We start from the raw sequence: 27,629 nt of genomic DNA, 5'->3' as shown, positions 1-27,629 counted from the left end.
AGAGTGTCTTTAAAAGGCTCATTAATAAAATCCTAATGAGGTATCTCGGACTTAGGAGAATACTCATGTCATTTTTATGAGTTAGTTAAGTACAAAAAGTTATAAAATATACAGACAAGATTTCCTATCAAATACTCAATAGCAAAATGTTCCTGACAAAGTCAGAACATTCTAAAATAGTTGAAAACTTTTCTAATGCCTTTGAAAACACCAAAGCAATTATGCTGATACTTTATGAACCAAAAGACTTATTTTCTCATTGTGACTTGAGTTCAGCTGACACACCTTTAGAAAGAGAAAGTGGCACTCCTCATTGGATTTGTAGTTCAGGTGGCCTTATGACTTTAAGGATATAAATGTTCTATTTCTAGAACCATGTAAATACACAAATAAAATACATGCCAATTTACAAAATGAAAGGACTAGTTGAAGAAATGTAAATATAAGAACATTAATAGGAATCCAAGGCTGAAACTAAAATATATATATATATATATATATATATATCAGAATATGGATAAATAATCATTGTAATAAGAACAGAACTTGAACCCAACAACAATAAAATTTTACCTAAGGCTATTTGTTGGCATAAAATTGAGGATCACTGATAATAGGAAGCATAAGAAAGGCATAGAAATTTTGGAGGCTGTTAAAATCCTCAAAGGTCAAAATGCTTTTTTTTAATTTAACAACAAATCCATCCTCCAACTAGGCTCACACATGGCCTTATGCCTGTTGCAGTTTCAAACTGGCAGCTTACAGTTTATTACTGGCATATGAAATACTGATAGAAATAATCACAGAATCATTGATTTGCAAATAACCTCAAGAAATTCTGTTCTGCCCCCCAAACAGGAAGACACCTAAACCATTTAAGACAAAATAGCAACTCTCTAGTTTTAGAGGTCTTCAGGAGAGTTGCTGCAGTTCTTTCTGTTCAAAGGTGATTTAACACATTTACCTGTTTTGCTTTGTGTCCCCTGAGTTCACAACATAAGCTACAATTATGTCTAATTAAACCAGCTTAGAAAGTTTTGCTTTCTGCATTTTCTTTTTATTTGAGCCTCAAAACTGCTGAGCTGATTTTAATATTGGGGAAAAAAAAAAAAGCCTTACTTACTCCTAGGCTGTAACCCTGCATGACGAATTCCAGCCCAGAGCAACATTTTATGATCCAGTGTCAAGTTCTCGAAAAATGAAAAATGAGAGGAAAGAGAGGCTTAACTGTAACATGGATACATTTTGGACTGGATGTTAGCCATTTGAATAAGGTGTGTGTGTTTAATCATAAAAACTGTATTTTCCTTTTCTGGTTTGAGCATGCAAAACCTGTTATTTTCATAATCAGGGCCAAATGTATTTTGTACTCTGAAATTGAACCAGAACTCAAAAGGGGGATGAAAGAGCATTACCCATGCAAGCAATAGATTTGAGGCAAGTTTTAATTGAAAAGAAAAATCCCACCACCTATTCATTTTTAAAGCATGAGCTGCATTCAACACACAAATCCTTCATTATTCATATGTGGAAGTACGTGTTTAATGATTAAGTCTCTAAGGATTTATTTGATAGAATAATCTAAATTTCTTTTTTTAAAAAGAGGCAAATGAAATGTGGTTTTTAATTCTTTAAAGGACAAGTTACAAAGCATGTAAAAATATACCACAGGCTATTAGTTTTTAAAACTATATCTACAATTTGCCTATCCATTGGTTTGTTCATCTGGATATCAGTAACATACAGACTTGATCTAATAATGGCTAATTATGCAGTTGTTTATCAGCTCATTTGAAACAGTTTGAGATTCAGTCTAGCTCAGCAAATTACTGTGCTTAAGGCAGTTCCTATATTCTAGAAAATTATAATATCCCCAGAAGGCAAAGAATTAATAAAAATCCTCTTTTGTAAAAGATTATCATTGCAGAGCAAATGGAGCACATCTTTTCTATCCTACTGCATTTAATATTCTCATTTTTTCCCTGAAACTTTGATGGGGAGGCAATGAGAATATCTCTGTTTTATTAACTTATTAAGAGGCATATTTATAGAACTCATGCACTATATTGATTCCTAAAGTTGTGGCACTGCTAAGAGCCAATAATCACAGAAGAGCAGGATAATTCAATTTGTTATCCCAGAATGTTTCTGAAATTCGGTAGAGCCCAAATTTTCACCCAGTTCAGAAAGCCTGGGTATTTAACTTCTGTAAGCCTCAATTTATTCAACTGTAAAATAGAGGTAATAACAAAAGACAACCTCTGAATGTTGTTAGGAATAAATGAGACAGTGAATGCAATGCACATAATACAATGCCTACATATAGTAAATAATGTTAGTTTCGGTTATTATTATGGTTATGGTTAGTATTATCATTATCTCTTGTGGATCAGGAATCAAAGACCTATGCATTTAATTAGCCTATATATTTATATAATTATATATAATTAGCCTTATACTTTACAATATAAATATTTTCATATCAGCTGCAAGTTTAACATGAACTTTCTGCTCCAGCACTTTTTAACCCAGAACTGCTTCAACAAGCTAACATCAAACCAGCCAGAATAGGTGGGCTACTGCTATACAAGATAAATCTTGTACACCTAGGCTGTACTTTGGAATCATTCCAACTTCATAGTAGCTGGGCTTGACAACATAGTATTTTAAAAAGCACTTGATGCTGCGTCTATTGAACTGTGCCAAAGAGTTCTGAACTTTTTCTTCATGATTCAGATTTTGTTGTAGATTTTGCCACCTTCATTTCCTCCATATTGGATCATTACATCATATTTTAAGAAGAAAAAAAATCTTTAAAAACGATCCAGATGCCTTAGTTGGAACATATGAGACTATTGCTTTATAACGTTATTTGCACAGAATACCTGTACCACTTCATGTACTTTGTAAACCAGGACTACTTTTGGACTTCCTGGTAAAATTCAATGTGCTACCTTTAGTTTATAAATATGGTTGAAGCCTACATAGATATATACATATATATAATTTTTAAAAACAAACTACATCTTCATTTGTATATTTGAAGAACTAAGTTAATAAGTGTTCCCTAAAATCAAAAGTCAACCCTAAAGGTAAACTTTGGAACTGATGGTGACTCAATTTCCCAATTCCTGGCTTCTAGACAGCTCTGCTTCTCTTGGTTCAAGAAAACAACTCGTAATGCAGAGCATTTCAACCTGGTGGAAATGGACACACTATTGAGCTTTTTCTGCCCTAGTATGTGAAAAGCAGACTATCCAAGCATCAGGGACAAACTACAGAAGTTAGCTGCTCTTTACTTCATTCTATATCCAGTGTTAAACGTTTAAAATTTTAAAACATGCAAAGACTTTTTAAATGTTAAAACATGCAAGCAATTTTTCTTAAATTTAAAAACACCCAGGAATAGCCTCTTCTTTATTATTCCTCAAAATTTCCTAGGGAAAATGGAATCCAGTACAGGGGATACATATGAAGAAGAGAAAAATGAGACCACAAAAATTAAAAATCCATGTAGGGTGCACCCAATGTTCATTGCAGCACTATTTACAATAGCCAGGACATGGAAGCAACCTAAATGTCCATCAACAGAGGAATGGATAAAGATGTGGTACATATATACAATGGAACATTACTCAGCCATAAAAAAGAACAAAATAATGCCATTTGCAGCAACATGGATGGACCTAGAGATTGTCATACTGAGTGAAGTAAGTCAGACAGAGAAAGACAAATATCATATGATATCACTTACATGTGGAATCTAAAAAAATGGCACAAATGAACTTATTCATAAAACAGAAATAGAGTCACAGATGTAGAAAACAAACTTATGGTTACCTGGGGGGAAAGGGGGTGGGAGGGATAAATCTGGAGATTGGGATTGACATATACACACCACTACATATAAAATAGATAACTAATAAGGACCTACTGTATAGCACAGGGAACTCTACTCAAAACTCTGTAATGACCTATATGGGAAAAGAATCTAAAAAAGAGTGGGTATATGTATATGTATAACAGATTCACTTTGCTGTACACCTGCAACTAATACAGCATCGTAAATAAACTATACCCCAATAAAATTTTTTTAAAAAACCTCAAAAAAAGAATACAACATTGTAAATCAATTATATGCCAATAGAAAATAAAATTAAATTAAAAAAAAATTTAAGTGGATACACAACATTGTAAATCAACTATACTCCAAAAAAAATTTTTTTAAGAAAAAAAATCCATGTAGGGTGCAGAAGCTAACAGCTGTAAAAAGTGAAAACTTGCTAGAAAGCAGTGACTCTGGAATGCATGTTTACTCTGTAGACTAATGAGACCTCAGCATTGTGGAGGAGAATGTTTTGAGCCCTTTCCATTACTAAAAACTGTTAAAATGGGTTATTGTGACTCTGCTTATTATAGAGGTGGTTTAGGGAAAAGCTAGCCTGGAGAGGGTAAGGTGTCTTTCACCAGAGGTTTCCAGAATCCCAATCAAACCCATTGGCATGGGGCCATGAAAGCACCATCTTTTCATCACTACCAACACAGCTGTGGTTGTGCTGTTGTTATTGTTTAATCTCTCCATGTTCAGCCTGCTATAATCACCGTAACTCACCCTAATGTTACACGATTAGCACCCTCAGTTGTGGTGAAAATGAAACACCACTCACACAGCGTCTGTGACCTTTCACCCCTCATGGAATGGGTCAGCATTGCATTCACTGAGAGACAAAATGCAGAAACTCACACGGTGCTGCCTGCACTCTCTCAGGCTGGGGAATCAATGGAAATTTCACTTTTCAACTGTATGTGTTGATCCCTCAGCAGCCATACTATGAAAGTTCAATTCTTCCACTTAATTTATTCTCATCCTGTGATTTCAAAAGAATTTCGTAAAGTATTGCTGTAGTGCCTTAATGCAGAGGCAAAGTATCATTTTTAACAGGCAAAAGTTCATCAATTTCATTCACACCATAGTCTGTAAATTAACTGAATGTTGGACATATTAAGAGGTTTGGAGAATTTGATGTTTCTTGGTCTTACACTGAAGGGAGTACAGACGTACTTTCATTCAACTCTCAGTTGCTGAATGACAACAACTGGCAAGAATGTACAAGTAACTAACCGTCATCTTTTTCTAAAAGGAATACATTTCCTTCCATGCTAGAGTCCTAAGTTTTGTGGAACATTGATAGTAAATACTACAGAAATCTGTTATTAATTTACAGACCTTTTAGATCATAGCAGCAATTAGAACTAGAAAATTATTTCCTGACAACTAATATGGCAGGGTGAAAGTGGTAAATTTTTAAATATATGAAAGATTAGGCATTTATAGAATGTTTCTATTTATCACACCTATACTTTTAACCAGATTGACAATATGTGGCATGATGAGTTTAATTTTCTATAGCACAGTACAGACTCTGCATTTTTTCTAATTACCATTTCCTACATGTCAGCTCAAATAGGAATAGACTCACTTGGTTCAGCTCAATTTCCACAGCCTGACAGGCATTGATATCAAAATTAATTCCAAAATGAAACTCATAAAAGAAAATCCTATTTGACAAAAGAACTACTGGGCTTGGATCACAGTTGCACTTGCATTGTGAAGTCCCATTTTTATTTTTATTGTATATAAAATAATGCCAAAGGAGAGACTGAACACCCAGAGAGAGTTCATTTGGGGCATCCTGATAGTATCTGCCATACACAAGTAAAGCAGAAGCCATTTTTATGACATCTTGAGAACCTGAAGATTGAATTACAGTTTTAGTAATCATCAGTTCCCCTTCTCCAGTGTCACTTTTTGGTAATATATTGCATAGAAAAGATTTATGGTTCCAGTTTTATAAGCTTGCAATAAAAATATAACAACTGTTGTATTAAATTATTTAAGTTGTAAACCATTGTGAAAAAGGAGAAAAAGTTTTATTGACATAGAGGCTGAAAAACTGATTATAATGGAGAGAAAAATGTATTGTGCTGATTATTCCCAAGATTTTCCCTAGTTTAGCATATTGTACATCTTCAAGATATCTTTCAAATCAAGGTCTGGGTACATAGGGGTTTTTTTCATTTGTTGCTTATTTAGAACTGGCCATGGTGAAAGACAAACAACACCTATATAGTTCCAGGTACCAATTTATTTTAGCAGAGTTGTGAGTGCAAATAAAGTAAGGAAAAAAAAGATAATATAGAGAGACTTAAGGTTAAGTAAAAGATGCTAACTGAAAGAAATCTAAATATGAAATGACTACATTTCTCCAGAGCAATATAGACCCAAGAGATTGTCATGTCTTTCCAGAATTTTTTTTAAATTTTATATTGATTTTACAGTCACTCAGTACTACTACTTTCTAGCATACTATACTATTCTGCTGCTGTGTACAAAAGGTACTAGGCTAAGGTGTTTTCTCTTCTCCAATGTTCCTCCATTCCTCTAATAGGTCTTCCCTTCTAATGCCAGACTTCTTCCAGAGCTTTCTGTCCATAAGGTGCCTTCTTTCCCTTGAATTTCGAGGCCCCACCTAGGAATCTTGGAGCATTCTCTGGCTTGGTCAGAATGTTGGCATTCCATACTTTTGCACTCCCACACTCCATTCTCTCTCTGCCTCCACGATTGCTGGATATTGAAACAGCTCAAATCAGCCACCCACACCCATACCTACCCTCCCTCTCACACACACAGACACAAACAGATACCTCTTGGCCACCTGGAAGATAAAAGGGATCCCCTTGACTAAATAATCATATTTATTTCTCTAAAGGAAATTAGAATAAGGAAGTCTCGTACTTCCACCTGGTAAATCAAATCATACAGAGGATGCACGGTAACGATGGGTTAATAGATCCTTTAGTCTTGTCCACAACAATAATTCTGGCCCTCTTACCTGCTACTACAGATGTTTTCTCTCTCATCTAGACTCAACAATAACAAACTGGCCATAGTCTCACTTTGATGGTGATGGTAATCATAGGGTAATTTCTATGTGCCAGACCCTATACATTAACTTATTTAATCTGCACAACATCCCTATGAAATAAGTATTATTCTGATTCTACAGACATTTAAGTCTTGCTCAAAATCACATAGCTAAAAAGTGTCAGAATTGCAATTCAACTTAAGCACATGGCATACACATGCTTACCAACTATACTATATTAATGTGGAATGATTCAATGTCTAAGGCATCATCACCAAAAGGAAAGAGTAGGGTTAAAAAGAAGTGTGGGGCTTCCCTGGTGGCACAGTGGTTAAGAATCCGCCTGCCAATGCAGGGGACACGGGTTCGAGCCCTGGTCCAGGAAGATCCCATATGCCACAGAGCAACTAAGCCCGTGCGCCACAACTGCTGAAGCCCACACACCTAGAGCCCATGCTCGGCAACAAGACCGCAATGAGAAGCCCACACACCGCAACAAACAGGAGCCCCCGCTCGCCACAACTAAAGAAAGCCCACGCGCAGCAACGAAGACCCAACGCAGCCAATAAATAAATTAATTAATTAAAAAAGAAAAGTGTGGAAGACCCAGTGTTTCTCTCTGGTTTCTCCTATTCACTCCCTTGTCATACATTTGTTGAGTACAGGTAATGTGCCAGTCTATCCTTGATCTGAGGATATAAAGATGAATAACATACAGTTACTGTCCTCATTATCCATTAAGAAGGAAAACCAGGTAAACAGTTGTAGTTCAGTTTGATGTTGTAATTGAAATGTATATAAAGTATTATGGGAGGACTGGGAAGAAAATAAAGCCCAAGGAATGCAATGCTTTTACTGAACTTATTGACAGCCTATCTCCAGGAGAACAGTAGATTCTCTAAGGGAGAATCCAGAATAGTTCCATCCTCAATTGAGAAGTTTTATGAAAGTAACTGTCTGCTTCCCCTTCCCTACATTAGGAAGGAAAAACACTTAACTAGGTCAACTCCATTCATTTCCTTGAAATCAGAGGATCTTCCTTCTTCCTTCCACACCTACAGCTCTATGAGCCAGGAGGACTCAGATCAATTTGGAGCAATTTTTGTCAGCAATCTGGAATTGGCTACCTCCCTGACATCTAGAATCCCTGAAGGTACATTGCTTGGTTTAATTAGAACCTCCTACATCTTCACTTCCAATTCCACAGCAATGAGACTTGAAGTTAAGTAGCCATAGACACATGGATAACTGGTAATTCCCTTGACCCCCTCCAACACATGATCTCTTTTATTGAGACATTCTACCAAGCTGGCTTCATTGTATATACATGACCCAGGGGTAGAGAACCATGCTGTTTCCTCCACAACATCCAAAGGTTACCACGAGCTCCCTCTGAGAATACTTCAGAAAGCACTAGATACTTCCTATTCTTTATATTATTAAAAACCATGAACTTGAATTCACAGTACAGCAGTCAGTATAGGTACCAGTCACTATGTTTAGCTTCCTCGATGTATAGTGTCATAGGAAAGCCAGAAATTGAAAATACCTTAGTAAGGAAAAGCAACAAAACTTCATAAATAATCCAGGATAGCTAAAATCTCTTTTCTTTTGTCCTGAGTAACCAGGGTTCTTTCTTTCTCTTCTAAATAAGAATGGCTAATATCTTTGTAATAAAACTCTATTAATTTTTCAACCAAGCCAGGAAAGAAACAGGGTGTTTGGCCCCTGGCAACAAAATCTATGGTACTACCGCTAGAAAGATCTAGAAAACAAGGTTACCTAACTCACCTTGAATAAAGAAGGCTATTAGGAGCTTCAGCCACATTGAGGTCTGAAGGAAAGAGCACCTTCGGATCTTTGGCCTAGTGTGATGAGCTCAAGTAGCCAAAGATCAGGGCCTATGCACTACCCAGGAGATCACTATGGATGCCCAGGTTGAGATTAACAGCCTCCTAACGACTGAGTGAGTGAAGGATAATCATCTAAACCAAGAACTGCTAGGAACAATATTTCTTCAGAGAAGCCATCTGTCTGGAGGACCTGGAGTTTTTACTTAATGAGAAAAGATAAGAACATTATAACCTGCACTTTATTTATTTTAATAAATTTACTTACTTGTTTTTTGTATTTTGGGCTGTGTTGGGTCTTCGTTGCAGTGCGCGGGCTTCTCATTGCGGTGGCTTCTCTTGTTGCGGAGCACGGGCTCTAGGTCCGTGGGCTTCACTAGTTGTGGCATACAGGCGCATTAGTTGTGGCTCGCAGGCTCTAGAGCGCAGGCTCAGTAGTTGTGGCGCACGGGCTTAGTTGCTCCATGGCATGTGGGATCTTCCCAGACCAGGGCTCGAACCCGTGTCCCCTGCATTGGCAGACAGATTCTTAACCACTGCGCCACCAGGGAAGCCCCTAACCTGAACTTTAGAAAAGACCTGAAAAGCAAACAAAGGAAGGAAATTCACACATACAATCTTTAGAAAAGAAACATTTCTCCAAAGGAAAGAATATATAATAGTTTGAGGCAACCAATCAGGGATCAGCTGGTTTCATTTGCAGGAAAATGTCATACAGAGATAAATATTCAATAACTGGATACAGCAGGCCTTGAAGATAGCAACCATTGTTGTTTACCATAGGAGACTATAAATATTAACATATCTATGAATAATAACTAGCACTGCTGATAATGCAATAATTTTTCACCTTACATATACCCTCAGACAAGCTTGATAGTGTCTTTGAATGTAAGAGACAATGAGTCTATGTGAAGGACTTAGTTCAAAGTACTGGTTTGTTTTACACCAACTGTCAAACAGGCCTCTCAAAACTCCTCTAAGTATTAGAAACAGTGACCTGGGGGTGAAAGGCTTGTAGCCCAGGAACTGATCCCTTGAGCCACCCAGATATCAATCCCTGACGATTCTGATTAATCCATGCTGACTAACCAGATTTGAATCAATAGAAATTATCTGTAACAAGAAACTAATTGTGTATTTAGTAAGTTCAGTGAAATTTTTGGTGGCTTTAAATTTATATGGAAAAGACCCTACTGACTTTTGAAATCAAAATTCATACCACCTTAAGGCAATATTGCCTTGGGTTATAATAACTTACGGTGTTCTACTTTCTCTCTTGAGTAATGTATGGTCTGAAGGCATCGAATCTGTTTACTCATAAACTATGAAAATTCTTTCATTGTTGTTTATGGAGACTTTAGATCTATTCACATAATGTAAAAAAGCTCATAACATGTACCTCTGTACCACTTTCATACACCATCCCTGTTTAAATGAAGCAGCAAATCACAGCCAATTTCAAGCAACGTTACAATCTCAGCTCAAATTATGCAGTGGCTTAGAATAGTAAAAAGATGTCCCTAAAGTTGCATCATCTTTAGGAGACAGGAGACCTCAGGTGTTGGAGAGCTGCTGAGAGGCAAAGTGGATGAACCAATGAACCAGTGCTGAATTTATATTGTACTTTTCACACAGGAAGATTATCTAGGCCTCCAGTACACCTACACGTGAATGCACGTGTGACATCTAACTCTTTTCACTTCATTTCCTTATGGACCATTTTTCTGGAAAAGAAGATGGAAAATTTCAGCCAGCCACAAATGGACTGAGACCCACCAATCTCATTTCACATTGAGCAGGTGTCCCAGACAGGGTTTGAAACCAAGCTACAAAGGTGAAAAAAAAAAAAAAGAAAATACTATTAGAGCTAAACAGATGGCCCTTCGTAGGAGCTATGGTACCAACTTAAGCTGGGTTTGTCTTAGTATCTAGAGTAAAGCCTTGCCTCATAGTTCTTTGCAATTCAATATTATTAAAATCCTCTTTTTAGCACAAACTGCTAACATATCTAATAGAAGGACCTTACTAATCATTTCTCTCTCGAGGAGGAAAAAAGTCTAAAGGCCAGAGCTTGAGGTCACAGGTCTATGAGGGAAGGCAGCAAGGTCTGTACTTTATCAAATGCAGGAACCACAAGAAGCCTTCACCTCTTAACCAGGGTGCTCTTTTTGTGGCCAAAAACAGAACTGTTCAAACCATTCTTTGCCTTAAGTGGATAAAAACCCCTTTGAATATTCACCAGAACCCTCTAGCAAGCCTGCATTCCTTATATTAAGGATTTTAAGCAGACTATTGGTATTTGTTCTGAATAGTTGCACCACTGTACCAAGCACACGTAGGGCAATAGGTGAAAGGGTAAAGAGCCCTTGTTTAATAGAATTTACATGCTGTGTGAGTCTCAACTGTTTAGCTGCCTGATAGAATTTTTATAAAGCCTAAAATAAATATCCATAAACTTAGCAGATATGCAGGAGAACTAAAAAACTGCTTGTTTTATTTCTTCAAAGGTCACACTCTTTTCCCATGACATAACAGTAAATAGCATGATAAAATGCCTTCAATATATCATAAATTATGGAAAATAACCATTGACTTTTCTAGATAGTTTGGGATATAAATACTTGGGACATTAATGTTATAGATGCTTTTCAAATATGAGCAAGAAGTATTGCCAAACTCATACTGTTCAAATAAATCATGAATGTGATAAAAATTAGAATGATATTGGCCACACTTAGAAGAAATGGTTCTAGAATAGTCCAATTTACTCATAAAATACATTGGGTTGAAATTTCACAAATTTGAAAACCATTGACAGTGGACCCAGGACCGCTATTAATATATCTGAAAATCTATTTGATTTTGTCCTCTGATGTCTCCAGATTATAAATTCCCTGGTTCAGTGGTACCACTTAAAGATTCAAGTAATGCCTCAGCCCACTAATGTGTTTACCAACTATCCTAACTAATATCATTTAAAAGATATAACAAAGTAAAAGCATCCTTAAGAAGATACAACAGTAGTATCCTAGGCTCTCTTCAAAAATATTTATCTATTCTCTAATCCATATCTCCAGCCCTGACTTGTCACAAAGCCCCATTCCTGTGTATCATCTACATATAGCATATTTCCGGTTAAATTTTCCTCAGTATCTCAAACATTATAAACCAGGGGAAAGCAATCTATGACCTATGGCCAACTTTGGCCAGCAGCCTGTTTTTGTAAATAAAGTTTTCTTGAAACTCAGCTACCCAAATTCATTTACATATTGTCTATGGCTTTTTTTGCCCTACAATGACACAGTTGAGTAACAGAGATCATACAGCCCACAAAGTCCTTTACAGAAAAAATTTGTCAACCTGTTATAAACACAAAGGAAAACTTAGGATCTTTTCCCCAAAACATGTGCCTCTCTTCAGTTCCTACTACTATAACTCTAAGTTGGGGGCTTATCATGACACATTCATTTTTTTTTTAATTTATTTATTTTATTTTTTTTGGCTGCTTTGGGACTTTTTTTGGCTGCGTTGCTGCAGGCGGGCTTTCTCTAGTTGCGGAGAGCAAGGGCTACTCTTCATTGCGGTGCGCAGGCTTCTCATTGCAGTGGCTTCTCTTGTTGCAGAGCACAGGCTCTAGGCGCGTGGGCTTCAGTAGTTGTGGCATGTGGGCTCAGTAGTTGTGGCTCGCGGGCTCTAGAACGTAGGCTCAGTAGTTGTGGCGTACGGGCTTAGTTGCTCTGCAACATGTGGGATCTTCCTGGACCAGGGCTTGAACCCATGTCCCCTGCATTGGCAGGCGGATTCTTAACCACTGCACCACCAGGGAAGCCCATGACACATGCATTTTATGGCACAGCCTCCATTCTAGTTATATATTGCCACATAACAGAATACTCCAAAACTTAGTGACTTAAAACAACAACCATCACTGTTTTATATTTCTTGATTCTGTGAATCAGATATTTGGGCAAGATTCTGCTGAGCAATTGTTCTGCTCCATGTGGCATTAACAAGAGTTACTCATTGGAATTTATCTGGTAGCTGGCTTGTCTGGAGGGCTCAAGGCAGCTTCATTCACATGTCTGGTGCCTTCAATGAGGACAGCTGGACAACTGGATTCAGCTAGGCGCTTTTGCCTGCCCTACAGTCTCCAGTTTTTGCTTATCTGACACCATCATTCCTTGTGACTTTCAGTGTGTACATCTTCCCAATTTTTGAGTTTGTTGAGGATGCCTGTGCTTGTTTCCTGTTCCCCAGAGTTCCCAGCACAGTGTCACTCAATAAGTGTTGTCCTACTTAATAGGCTTTAACTTATGACCTATTTGCTTCAATATAATATCTTCTAGGTCTGACTAATTCCTGTTATCAGGGCATCAGGGCTAGGATGATCTGCACTCCTACATCATCCTAAGTGAATTTAGGAGCGCTTTTCTGTTTAGTGCTACTGTTACCTTTTGCCAGCCTGGACGAACATGTTATAACAGACAGAGAGAGACAAAGTCATTTGAGGGTGGGGGTGGGGGAAGGAGGATGCAGGGTATAATTCAGTGTCATCTATGAAGTAGATACCAAATAAATATTAAATGAAGACGATAAGCCCACATCAGGACAGATAGATTTGCGTGGAGAAGCCAATGAATGAAAATTTTAAACATGTCACAGTCCTTTGGACACTTTTATAAAGTATAACTAATTCTGGTATTGAAGAACAAATATAATTTATAACTCTTTAAATGAAATCATAATAAAGGGGAGAGAAAGTACTATAGAAAAGAAGTAGGTATAATTAGCTAATTTAAGATTCAATCTTTTAAGTATGTTCCACATTTCTTACGCCCTGGATCCATATTTTGTTTACTGTTTCCCCAGAACCTTAACAGTGCTGGAAACATGAAGGTTATTCAAGAAATATCTTGTTTGAAGCTATACTTGCCATGCTAGTATTCTATATGCTGTAAAACCAAATTAAATAGATGGTGTTCCTGCCATCTAGTTGCAAAACTATCTGAAGAAAGGGACTATTTTAGGCAACATTGTTCCATTTGGGGGTTATATTTTGCAAAGTAACTACAAACAAGAAAGTTTGCTGTTATATTTACTGCTTTAGAACCAAAAAAAAAAAAAAAAAAGGATATCTATTTTGGACCAGAATATGGCTCAGTTTGAGTTTTTAAGGTCTGGTATACCTGACTTGGTTTCTGGTGTTCTAAGATAACATCAGAAGGAGCCTTGCCTTCTCTTACAGAAAAGCCTAATGGCTAGCTAATTTTGAAAACGAATTTCTTCCCTGCTGCTGTCCTTAACCACAGAGACAGTCATTTGAATGCTTTACAAAAAAGGCCTCAAGCCTCCTCGTGTTTCACCTTTTCATTGCTCTGCCGATCATTTAGAGGGCAGACTTGTTCCAGACAGCTTTAATTAAACGGTACCAAGGATGCAGATAGATGTCAATGGAAATGATCCATAACATGAGGCTAAGCATGTATTTAACAGTGTTCCATCCAGTTCAATCACCTTCTAGCATTTCAGTGGCTTTATATTCATGTAGCAAAGAATGAATGTGTATGTGTGTTTTTTTTAATCCATCCCATTAGTGGCCATATGCTTGCGCTTCACTGGATACAAGAACTGTCTGCAATCTGCCAGGGATTTAGGGACATCAATAATTTGTGAATAGTCATGTTGGTACTGGTCGAAGGGTTAAGTGCTCTGCACACCAGGGGCACCTCTTAGGGGATTTGAACTCTTAGTTGACTGTTAGGAACCTTATCCCCTGTGAGGTTTCCTACTACATGCTGCTTGTCAGATGCATCCAGCTGTAGCTGGGAAGCATTATTAGCTCTGGGATTTAAAGATCTGTGTTAAGTACTGATAGAATGGTGTCTTTGAGTTAGAAAGCTGGGAGAGTACATTGTGGCAAACTCAAGGAGGTTTTCATGTTCCATGTTTAGGATATATTCTTTCCTTTTGCCTATTCTTTCATACACTCCTCGTGGCTAGATAACACAGCATCCTTTTGAGAAAGAGTTTATGTTTAACACTTGTTCCTACCACTTTCTGGTAGATTCTACTGTATCAGCCAAAGTAGAAAGATAAATGTCTCTTTAAAATAAGAGAAATTTTGCCATGAAAAGCTTTTCTTCCCATTTCCCTACCAGAGGGTGAAGAATAGGTAACATGAGTGAATTTTGAAGTTTGGTCTTCAAAAATTTTTGAAGTACTGGTCTTGCATGAAGATTTCTCAAATAGAGTTATTTTAATACTGAAAGCAACAGAGATTTTATAAAACCTTTTGCCTTATGTGCTAGCCTGTAACTTCATGTATACCTAAGCCTCGTCTGTCTTACTCACTGTTGTAGCCCCAGCACTTGGCCCAGTGCCTGGCAGATAGTAGTTAATAAATGCTTGCTGGGTGAAAGGATGGATGGAGGGAGGGAGGGAGGGAGGGAGGGATGGGAGAAAGGGAGGGAGGGCAGGAAACACTTGGGAAAATACTTTTGTACGTCTGACCTGCATGCAAGTAGTTGCTCTCTAGTATTTTCTAGAAGCTGTTTTGGATGTGGCAGTGGATGTTTAGCCATAAAACATGTTTCAATAGTTTTAATGAATGTGGATTTCAGAGTAAACTTACACTATTATGACCTCTTAGTAATACCAGCACTTAGTTTTCTTGTTGGGTAAATTATAGGAATAATTATGTTGTGATGACAGGTTTCCAGATTATTTTTTCTACCACATACCTAGATGTGATTTTGTTTTAATATGACTGAATACTACCAGAGTAAGGCATGTTGCAGTTTCTTAAAGGAGGGTAATGATGATTAAGCACAGGGATCTTTAGTCTTTCTCTCCTTAAATATCTAACTGATCTTAAAGACAGAGATAATTTGTCTAGTTGACAGCTGATATTCTATGTGTGTGTGTTTCCAGTAATTCCAGCCTTCTTACCCTGGAGTAGTTTTATCCATCCCTTAATTGTCCCTAGCTGATGTACAGAAGGTTTTTTTAAACTTCTTAACTGCACAATGAGGCCTCAGTGGACACCTAGATTGTGTCTGCTTGGGAAGATGCCAAGCACTAATGAGTATTTTGTTTAATGTAATGGAAACTGAAAGTGCATGGGTCTTCCTTGACTGATCAATGCCCACTTCTGTTGTTTGAATGTATCTATACATTCTGAATTCTAGAAGAAAGGTCACAAGGGGACAGACCACTTAGTGTCTGCCTAAGAAGGACTTGAAGATTCAGAACTTGTGTTTATATGGAGCTCAGTATAGGTAGAAAGTACTTGAATTAATACTTTAGCCCTTCCTCCTCTGTTCAGATATGCCATCCTTTCTTTCAAACCCAAATTCCATAGTCTTAAACATTTTCATGTTAATTTTAAAATGTTCATGTTAACTTATTCCCTAATTATTATTTTTTGAAATTATGTTGTTAAATTCTAGCCCAAGCAATATATATTTCTAAGTAATTATCTATTTCATCATTATTTTATTATTATAACATAATTGGTATATATTTACTTTATTGTTTGCTTTTTTCAAGTTTAAGTCACAATGTGTTCAATACAAATTTTAAAATAAATAATTAAAACACTATTTCTTAGTTATATAAAAAGTCAGATATGCTGGAAAACCAACCTTAAGCAACTCAGTAAGCAACATGATCAAGTATGTTTGAGTAAAAACTAATGATTTCCATGTGCTACTAATGCTCTACACACAACTAAGTGGAAAGTGTAGAGGGCGTTTCTGAGATTTCATTGAACTATATCTTGTTGAACAGATACACAGCTCCCTCTGGTTGTATTTATAATTTATAGCCTGCTTGAATGTGCCAGATAATTTTCAAAAGTAAAGATTTCAAGCTACTTAAAAACTCAAAAGAGATTTACCTCTCATCTAAAGCTTCCTGGGTTTAAAGATTTCATAAAAAGTCTGTGGTAAGAAAAGATGGGTTTTGAATCTGGAGAATGGAAATATTAATACTTCCTCAACTTTGAGTATAATGACTCACTTTCTCTTTGTTTATTTCCAAACTATCATCCTGCTTCAATCATACTATCACATGCCTTTGGAGACTCTGAAACTATGCCTCCCCAAGCCCCCCTTGAAATAGAGTTTATAATAGAAACCTTGCCTGACCCTTAATAATTGTTACTTTATGGAAATACTGCAATACCTAAACTAAGTTGCTTATTACACCACACATGAAGTCCTTTGACCCTTAAGGTTCAATATTGATCAGCCCTACTTCTGTCAATACTCACCTCTAGTGTCAACAATTTTCAACGTGGAATAAATTCAGGAATGGATAGTCTTCTTAACCCACAGAAATTCAAAATATTTCATTCCTATGCATTACAATTTTTATCCAGTTAAATAATTTTCTTATTTCTTCCATACTCTGCATGATTGGAGATTGGGCATCATTGTGAGTATATCATTAAATGTGATTACAATAAGAAGTTAGCTATAAATGATTCTTACATTGGGTACAGGATTCATGTAAAAAATTTCACTGATAAAATGTTTCTCTAAAGAAGACTTAAAGCAAATGTATTGCAAATTCAACAAAAGTGGCTGAGCTATTTTTCAATCCTGAGATCATGATGGGGGAAATGCTTTTAAAAAGAATATTCAAGTGCTTGCTTTGCACTTGGATAATGCAATAGCAGATTCATTTTTTTTTAAGCTGCCGTATTTTTCAGATTGTCAAATGCACATCAAAGAGCTATTCTCTTGGTAAATTTTATGAATTTCAGTTCCATTTTCTTGACAATTTAAAATTCAATTATTCCGATTATAACTAAAGGTCATTAGTCTAATGTGGCAACTTCGTGACAGTTTTAGTTACAAGAGAATTTCTCAGTTTAGAGAGGAAATTCTGCCATATGAGAAATTTTTATTTACCAAGAAGTTGGATGATATTAGAAAATATTTTTGTTTTCTTCTTTTGCTTTTATTATTTATTAATAAAAATGTATACTTAGGGGATTGGAACCAAGATGGCGGAGTAGAAGGACGTGCTCTCACTCGCTCTTGTGAGAACACCAGAATCACAACTAGCTGCTGGACAATCATCGACAGGAAGACACTAGAACTCACCAAAAAAGATACCCCACATCCAAAGACAAAGGAGAAGCCAAAATGAGACAGTAGGAGGGGCGCAATCACAGCAAAATCAAATCCCATAATTGCTGCGTGAGTGACTCACAGACTGGAGAACACTTATACCACAGAAGTCCACCCGCTGGAGTGAAGGTTCTGAGCCCCACATCAGGCTTCCCAACCTAGGGGTCTGGCAACAGAAGGAAGAATTCCTAGACAATCAGACTTTGAAGGCAAGTGGGATCTGATTGCAGGACTTCGACAGGACTGGGGAAACAGAGACTCCACTCTTGGAGGGCACACACAAAATAGTGTGCACATCAGGACCCAGGGGAGACTGAAACAGACCTACCTGCTAGTGTTGGGAGGGTCTCCTGCAGAGGCGGGGGGTGGCTGTGGCTCACTGTGGGGACAAGGACACTGGCAGCAGAAGTTCTGGGAAGTAATCCTTGGTGTGAGCCCTCCCAGAGTCTGCCATTAGCCCCACCAAAGAGCCCAGGTAGGCTCCAGTGTTGGGTTGCCTCAGGCCAAACAACCAACAGGGAGGGAACCCAGCCCCACCCATCAACAGTCAAGCGGATTAAAGTTTTACTGAGCTCTGCCCACCAGAGCAACACCCAGCTCTACCCACCACCAGTCCCTCCCATCAGGAAACTTGCACAAGCCTCTTAGATAGCCTCATCCACCAGAAGGCAGACAGCAGAAGCAAGAAGAGCTACAGTCCTGCAGCCTGTGGAACGAAAACCACATTCACAGAAAGACAGACAAGATGAAAAGGCAGATGGCTATGTACCAGATGAAGGAACAAGATACAACCCCAGAAAAACAACTAAATGAAGTGGAGATAGGCAACCTTACAGAAAAAGAATTCAGAATAATGATAGTGAAGATGATCCAGGACCTCAGAAACAGAATGGAGGCAAAGATCGAGAAGATGCAAGAAATGTTGAACAAAGACCTAGAAAAATTAAAGAACAAACAAACAGAGATGTACAATACAATAACTGAAATGAAAACTACACTAAAAGGAATCAATAGCAAAATAACTGAGGCAGAAGAACAGAAAAGTGACCTGGAAGACAGAAAGGTGGAATTCACTGCTGCAGAATAGAATAAAGAATAAAGAATGAAAAGAAATGAAGACAGCCTAAGAGACCTCTGGGACAACATTAAATGCAACAACATTCGAATTATAGGGGTCCAAGAAGGAGAAGAGAGAGAGAACGGACCAGAGAAAATATTTGAAGAGATTATAGTCGAAAATGTCCCTAACATGGGAAAGGAAATAGCCACCCAAGTCCAGGAAGAGCAGCGAGTCCCATATAGGATAAACCCAAGGAGAAACACGCCAAGACACATAGTAATCAAATTGGCAAAAATTAAAAACAAAGAAAAATTATTGAAAGCAGCAAGGGAAAAACAACAAATAACATACAAGGGAACTCTCATAAAGTTAACAGCTGATTTCTCAGCAGAAACTCTACAAGCCAGAGGGAGTGGCATGATATACTTAAAGTGATGAAAGGGAAGAACCTACAACCAAGATTACTCTACCTGGCAAGGATCTCTTTCAGATTCCATGGAGAAATCAAAAGCTTTACAGACAAGCAAAAGCTAAGAGAATTCAGCACTACCAAACCAGTTCTACAACAAACGCTAAAGCAACTTCTCTAAGTGGGAAACACAAGAGAAGAAAAGGACCTACAAAAACAAACCCAAAACAATTAAGAAAATGGTCATAGGAACATACCTATCGATAATTACCTTAAATGTCAATGGACTAAATGCTCCAACCAAAAGACAAAGGCTTGCTGAATGGATACAAAACAAGACCCATATATATGCTGTCTACAAGAGACCCACTTCAGACCTAGGGACACATACAGACTGAAAGTGAGGGGATGGAAAAACATATTCCATGCAAATGGAAGTCAAAAGAAAGCTGGAGTAGCAATACTCATATCAGATAAAATAGACTTTAAAATAAAGAATGTTACAAGAGACAAGGAAGGACACTACATAATGATCAAGGGATAAATCCAAGAAGAAGATATAACAATTATAAATATATATGCACCCAACATAGGAGCACCTCAATACATAAGGCAACTGCTAACAGCTATAAAAGAGCAAATCCACAGTAACACAATAATAGTGGGGGACTTTAACACCTCACTTACACCAATGGACAGATCATCCAAAATGAAGATAAATAAGGAAACAGAAGCTTTAAATGACACAATAGACCAGATAGATTTAATTGATATTTATAGCACATTCCACCCAAACAGAGCAGATTACACTTTCTTCTCAAGTGCGCATGGAACATTTTCCAGAATAGATCACATCATGGGTCACAAATCAAGCCTCAGTAAATTTAAGAAAGTTGAAATCAGGGCTTCCCTGGTGGCGCAGTGGTTGAGAGTCCGCCTGCTGATTCAGGGGACGTGGGTTCGTGCCCTGGTCCGGGAAGATCCCACATGCTGTGGAGCGGCTAGGCCCGTGAGCCATGGCCGCTGAGCCTGCGCATCCGGAGCCTGTGCTCCGCAACGGGAGAGGCCACAGCAGTGAGAGGCCCGTGTACCGCAAAAAAAAAAAAATTGAAATCATATCAAGCATCTTTTCTGACCACAATGCTATGAGATTAGAAATGAATTACAGGGGAAAAAATGTAAAAAACACAAACACGTGGAGGCTAAACACTACGTTACTAAACAACCAAGAGATCACTGAAGAAGTCAAAGAGGAAATCAAAAAATACCTAGAAACAAATGACAATGAAGACACGACAATCCAAAACCTATGGGATGCAGCAAAAGCAGTTCTAAGAGGAAAGTTTATAGCTATACAAGTCTACCTCAAGAAACAAGAAAAATCTCAAATAAACAATCTAACCTTACACCTAAAGGAACTAGAGAAAGAAGAACAAACAAAACCCAAAGTTAGCAGAAGGAAAGAAATCATAAAGATCAGAGAAGAAATAAATGAAATAGAAACAAAGAAAACAACAGCAAAGATCAATAAAACTAAAAGCTGGTTCTTTGAGAAGATAAACAAAATTGATAAATCATCAGCCAGACTCATCAAGAAAAAGAGGGAGAGAACTCAAGTCAATAAAATTAGAAATGAAAAAGGAGAAGTTACAACAGACACGGCAGAAATACATATCATCCTAAGAGACTACTACAGGCAACTCGATGCCAATAAAATGGACAACCTGGAAGAAATTCTTAGAAAAGCACAACCTTCCAAGATGGAACCAGGAAGAAATAGAAAATATGAACAGACCAATCACAAGTAATGAAATTGACACTGTGATTAAAAATCTTCCAACAAACAAAAGTCCAGGACCAGATGGCTTCACAGGTGAATTCTATCAAACATTTAAAGAAGAGCTAACACCCATACTTCTCAAACTCTTCCAAAAAATTGCAGAGGAGGGAACACTCCCAAACTCATTCTATGAGGCGACCATCACCCTGATACCAAAACCAGGCAAAGATACTACAAAAAAAGAAAATTACAGACCAATACCACTGATGAATATAGATGCAAAAATCCTCAACAAAATACTAGCAAACAGAATCCAACAACACATTAAAAGGATCATACACCATGATCAAGTGGGATTTATCCCAGGGATGCAAGGATTCCTCAATATATGCAAATCAATCAATGTGATACACCTTATTAACAAATTAAAGAATAAAAACCATATGATCATCTCAATAGATGCAGAAAAAGCTTTTGACAGAATTCAACACCCTTTTATGATAAAAACTCTCCAGAAAGTGGGCATAGAGGGAACCTACCTCAACATAATAAAGGCCATATACCACAAACCCACAGCAAACATCATTCTCAATGGTGAAAAACTGAAAGCATTTCCTCTAAGATCAGCAACAAGGCAAGGATGTCCACTCTCACCGCTACCATTAAATATAGTTTTGGAAGTCCTAGCCACGGCAATCAGAGAAGAAAAAGAAATAAAAGGAATACAAATTGGAAAAGAAGAAGTAAAACTGTCACTATCTGCAGATGACATGATACTATACATAGAGAATCCTAAAGATGCCACTAGAAAACTGCTAGAGCTAATCAATGAATTCGGTAAAGTTGCAGGATACAAAATTAAGACACAGAAATCTCTTGCATTCTTACACACTAATGATGAAAAATCTGAAAGAGAAATTAAGGAAACACTCCCATTTACCATTGCAACAAAAAGAATAAAATACCTAGGGATAAACCTACCTAGGGAGACAAAAGACTTGTATGCAGAAAACTATAAGACACTGATGAAAGAAATTAAAGATGATACCAACAGATGGAGAGATATGCCATGTTCTTGGATTGGAAGAATCAATATTGTGAAAATGACTATATTACCCAAAGCAATCTACAGATTCAATGCAATCCCTATCCAATTACCAATAGCATTTTTTAAGGAACTAGAACAAAAACTCTTAAAATTCGTATGGAGACACAAAAGACCCTGAATAGCCAAAGCAGTCTTGAGGGATAAAAATGGAGCTGGACGAATCAGACTCCCTGACTTCAGACTATACTACAAAGCTACAGTAATCACGACAATATGGTACTGGCACAAAAACAGAAACATAGATCAATGGAACAAGATAGAAAGCCCAGAGATAAACCCACACACCTATGGTCAACTAATCTATGACAAAGGACGCAAGGATATACAATGGAGAAAAGACAGTGTCTTCAGTAAGTGGTGCTGGGAAAACTGGACAGGTACCTGTGAAAGAATGAAATTAGAACACTCCCTAACACCATACACAAACATAAACTCAAAATGGATTAGAGACCTAAATTAGAGACCAGACACTACAAAACTCTTAGAGGAAGACATAGGAAGAATACTCTTTGATATAAATCACAGCAAGATCTTTTTTGATCCACCTCCTAGAGTAATGGGAATAAAAACAAAAATAAGCAAATGGGACCTAATGAAACTTAAAAGCTTTTGCACAGCAAAGGAAACCATAAACAAGGTGAAAAGACAACCCTCAGAATGGGAGAAAATATTTGCAAATGAATCAATGGACAAAGGATTAATCTCCAAAATATATAAACAGCTCATGCAGCTCAATATTAAAAGAACAAACAACCCAATCCCAAAATGGGCAGAAGACCTAAATCGACATTTCTCCAAAGAAGACATACAGATGGCCAAGAAGCATATGAAAAGCTGCTCAGCATCACTAATTATTAGAGAAATGCAAATCAAAACTACAATGAGGTATCACCTCACACCAGTTAGAATGGGCTTCATCAGAAAATCTACAAACAACAAATGCTGGAGAAGGTGTGGAGAAAAGGGAACCCTCCTGCACTGTTGGTGGGAATGTAAATTGATACAGCCACTATGGAGAACAGTATGATGGAGGTTCCTTAAAAAACCAAAAGTAGAATTACCATATGATCCAGCAATCCCACTACTGGGCATATACCCAGAGAAAACCACAATTCAAAAAGACACATGCACCCCAATGTTCATTGCAGCACTATTTACAATAGCCAGGTCATGGAAGCAACCTAAATGCCCATCAACAGATGAATGGATAAAGAAGATGTGGTACATATATACAATGACTATTACTCAGCCATAAAAAGGAATGAAATTGGGTCATTCGTTGAGATGTGGATGGATCTAGAGACTGTCATATAGAGTGAAGTAAGTCAGAAAGAGAAAAACAAATATATATTAATGCATATATGTGGAACCTAGAAAAATGGTACAGAAGAACCGGTTTGCAGGGCAGAAATTGAGACACAGATGTAGAGAACAAACGTACGGACACCAAGGGGGGGAAGGGGTGGGGGTGGGGGTGTGATGAATTGGGCGATTGGGATTGACATGTATACACTGATGTGTATAAAATTGATGACAAATAAGAACCTGTTGTATAAAAAAAATGTATACTTAATATTTCTTCCAATCCCATATTTATAATGTATAATATCTCATGCTTCACTCCCATGATTAACATCATCAAATTAACAGAAAATGCTTTCTAATATTGCTGGTTTTATCATCGTTATATTTTGTCTTAAATGTTTCTTTTGGGTTATATTCCTTTTCTAATTTTAAATAACCTTAACCTGAACATAATTTTCAGATCTAGGAAAAGACATTTTCATTTCAATCATGTCACAGGTAGAATTTCTGTTAAGATGAAAAGGCAGAAAAGTTGGAGACCCGGTAAATATTTTAACATTGGTTCCACTTGGTATGATAATGGAGAACTCCTCAGGCAAGACACACCAAAGAACCAGACACAGTGGGTGCTGGGTGTCAGGCCAGTACAAGATACAAGAGTCTTTATCCCTGTCGTAACCCCAAAGAAATTGACTTTGCAGTGGTAGATAAATGTATTCAACAACTATTGGCTGTGCACCTGGTCTGTGCAAGGTCAACAGTGAAAACGCATCATTTTTCTGTTTTTGCATTTTAGAGTTCCAGACACTGTTGGAGGCAGAGATGGACAAGATGGCATCTACTCTGGTTCTGGTACCTGTGACCCATTTACACAGAGGAGAACTTATCCATGTGGCATGCTGGCTTAGCACTTAGACCACCAAACAAGAACTCCACCACTCTGCTTAAGGAGCAACCTCTTCACACTAACTGTTCTCAGCACCATTCTGAAATGTCTTTGTCTCACTGAGGCACAGCTGTCCTAAGAATTTTAATACTGCAATCCACAGGGCTTTTGTTAAGCAATAAGACCCCAAATGACCTTTTCTACCTAGGTATCAAGATTTCAAAACTATTCCCTATCAGCACAAACTCTCTGAACTTTTAGCTTCCTGCTAGAGCTGTGTAAAGTCAGCTTCTTCTGAACCACTGGTTGAAACTTGTAAAGGGACTGATTTTTCTGGTATTATCGTTTACCAATTGCGTCATCATTATCACTTCTTGTCCACTGACCAGAGAGTTTGTACTTGTAGATGACAGTTGTATTTGCATTCTGTATGGCTTCCCTATCAACGCACTTTTGAGGCCCAGTATTTAGCAGAGAATGTTCTTTTCTATATAGCAGATTATTACGTGCATCCACTACTGTGCTAAGCATGCATTTTACCTGCATTATTTCATTTAATCCTCACAGTGATCCTCTATGGTGCAAAGAGATAAAAATGACTAGGACATGGTCACCACAAACTGAAGAACCAGGACTTGAACCAGGGTGGTCTGACATCAGAGCTCTCATTCTTAACCACTTCGTTTATACTGCTTCTGTAAGAATGGCCTTTCTATAATTAAAATTATATAATGGATTTAAAAAATCTGTTAGAAGAGTAAATTCTAAGAACATGAAAACTAACTCTTGGTCAAAATGAAAGTTTTTTATTTGTGTGCTGAAAATAGAACTAGAGAGGCATGTACATTTACTTCTAATTTACAAGTTGGTACACAGGAGCAGAAAATGTAGTGATAAAAGACTATTTCTGTCTTTTTAGACATCTAGCACATTCTTCTACCACCTAATTGTGTGGGTACATATTCTGCAGTGTCCTTCAGTATCCCTACCACAGTCAAAAGGTTCTGTATATCTATTTGCATATATGTGATAAGGTTTATTTTGAATAAAGAGTGAGTGTGATTTCATTTTTCCCTGTGATATATAAACATGAATCAATAAAGATTCCTCCTGAAACTTCTCCAAGGAATGGCATGAATTTCCAATTAATCTCATAACTTGTCTTTAACTGTTTGGCCGTATTCCATAATTGATAGATGTTATTTTAATTCAGATACAAAGAGAAAGAGAGAGAGGATATGCCCAGGCCAGAGAATGGGGTATACATCAAGTTTTAGACACATTTTGCTCACCTAGTCATAGTCAATCAATGTTTTTTGAGACCCCAAAATACTTTGGCTGATCCCTGTGAGTGACTGTTATTGTCAGTTATTAGCAAATTGCAAAAATGACATGCCCTAAAAAAAATCCATCAAATTGGTGACCAAACTTGCACAGGGTCTCGGACATCAAGGCTATCACTTTTCAGCCACAAGTGTGGCTGTCACCACACTTTTCAAGGGTGGGGGTCAATGGAAAACCACTTAAGCCTCTATAAAAGATGGCTTTTAAGGAGCTGTTTCGCTGATGGAACCTGGTGGACTGGGATAGAGAAGGCACTTGAAGTCTGAGTAAAGATGTGCAATGAAAGTGAAAAAAACATAAGGGCAGAAACTAAAGAAATATTGAGATAATAAAAACAATATATTTTCCTTCATTATTGCCTACATGATAGCGTCCAAGTCCCTTCACACAGCATTCAAGGCCCTCTACAAGTTGATGCTAACCTAGTTTTCAGGTCTGAGTTCCCAGAACTCTCCCATGTGTTTTCTGTCCTGCTATCACACTGTGTGCTTTTTCCCAGTGACATGGCATACCTTCATGTATGAGTGCCCCTGACGCCTTTCCTCCTCTGTCCCCATGTCATCTGCTTCACAAAATACCACTCTCTTTTTATGAAAATTCTGAAAACTCTCCTCTCCCCAACCTCCACTCAGCACACCCAACAAGCAGAAGTAATTGCCTTCTCCCTGAGTGTCTCTAGTTCTTTTCATAACTTCTTTATCATGTTGACATGTGCTAGGAGTCAAAACACATCTCTTAGTCACCTTGGTACACCTAACACATAGTCAGCATTCAATACACTTTTATTGATATGTGTTGCTTTTGTGTGTCCAGGCTGGTTTCCACTCCCTGGCTCCTCCATGATACCCCTTCTCCCTCCCTTTTATTTTTAGAATGTTCTTCATAATAATGATGATGATAATTGGCATGTGTATAACACTCTATCAATTACAAGCACTTTCAAATCTGTATTAGTCTTCTAGGGCTGCCATAACAAAATACCACAGACTGGGTGCCTTAAGCAGCAGAAATTTGTTTTCTTACAGTTCTGGAGGCTAGAAGTCCAAGATCAAGGTGTCAGTAGGTTGATTTCTTCTGAGGCCTCTGTCCATGGCTTGCAGATAGCCACCTTCTCACCTCCTCACATAATCACCCCTCAGTCTGTGTTGCTTGCATCATAATCACCTCTTATTATAAATTCACCAGTCATACTGGATTAGGGCTCACCCATATAACTTTCTTTTACCTTAAGTACCTCTTTAAAGGTCCTGTCTCCAAATCCAGTCACATTATAAGGTACTGGAGGTTAGGGCTTCAACATATGAATTTTGGGGGAACACAATTCAGCCCATAACAATATCCACTACCTGATTTACGCTTACAAAAAATAGCTGTAGCCTCTCTGTACCTCTGCACTATTTTCACAGTGAGCGTCTTCAAAATACAGCACTTCTATGCCTAACTCTACTCCTTCCAGCTTCCACAGTCTAGATCTCAAGTCTATTTATTTTGGAAAGGGGCTTTGTTCCTCAATAAGTGAATAAAGACAACAGTTCCAAATTCTAGGGTTTCGTACAGAGTTTAAATTGTCAAAAGCCAAGCTTTCATGCCAGTATAAGAAGAAAAAGAAAAGCTGCCCATTTTTTAGCACTGAGAAAATAGGAAACAAATATATTTGAGGGAGGGTTTTGCAGTCATTAAAAGCTTGAGAAAGGGATCTAGAAGTACATATATTAGCCATTTCAACTGGACAAATGCTGGCCTAGTTAAGAAGGATGACTGGTACTTACTACTGAGTACATTAGCCTACACTCTGACCCTGGGACCTATGAAACACCCACT

The 27,629-nt window shown here is 37.6% G+C and overlaps 1 protein-coding gene and 1 long non-coding RNA gene across 8 annotated transcripts in view; one reads left to right on the top strand and one right to left on the bottom strand.

Annotated features, from left to right (window-relative positions):
- DPH6 (diphthamine biosynthesis 6) overlaps positions 1–25,487 on the top strand; it is a 443,212-nt gene extending 417,725 nt beyond the window's left edge. For 5 of the 6 annotated variants that reach the window (XM_079914295.1, XM_079914294.1, XM_079914299.1 and 2 more), the window contains one exon: positions 24,375–25,487. In XM_079914295.1, coding sequence (XP_079770421.1) covers positions 24,375–24,486 — 112 coding nt within the window. In that variant the 3' untranslated portion in view covers positions 24,487–25,487. The remainder of the gene's footprint in view (positions 1–24,374) is intronic. The other variant, XM_079914297.1, reaches the window with a different exon arrangement.
- Positions 1–27,629, bottom strand: part of LOC307182791 — a 140,912-nt gene that overhangs the window by 27,686 nt on the left and 85,597 nt on the right. For both annotated transcript variants that reach the window (XR_013827260.1, XR_013827261.1), the window contains exon 3: positions 9,045–9,355. This is a non-coding gene — a long non-coding RNA (uncharacterized lncRNA). The remainder of the gene's footprint in view (positions 1–9,044; positions 9,356–27,629) is intronic.

This window comes from Stenella coeruleoalba, assembly GCF_951394435.1.
Source record: "Stenella coeruleoalba genome assembly, chromosome: 2".
NCBI lineage: Eukaryota > Metazoa > Chordata > Mammalia > Artiodactyla > Delphinidae > Stenella > Stenella coeruleoalba.
This window is presented reverse-complemented; position numbering and strand designations above follow the sequence as displayed.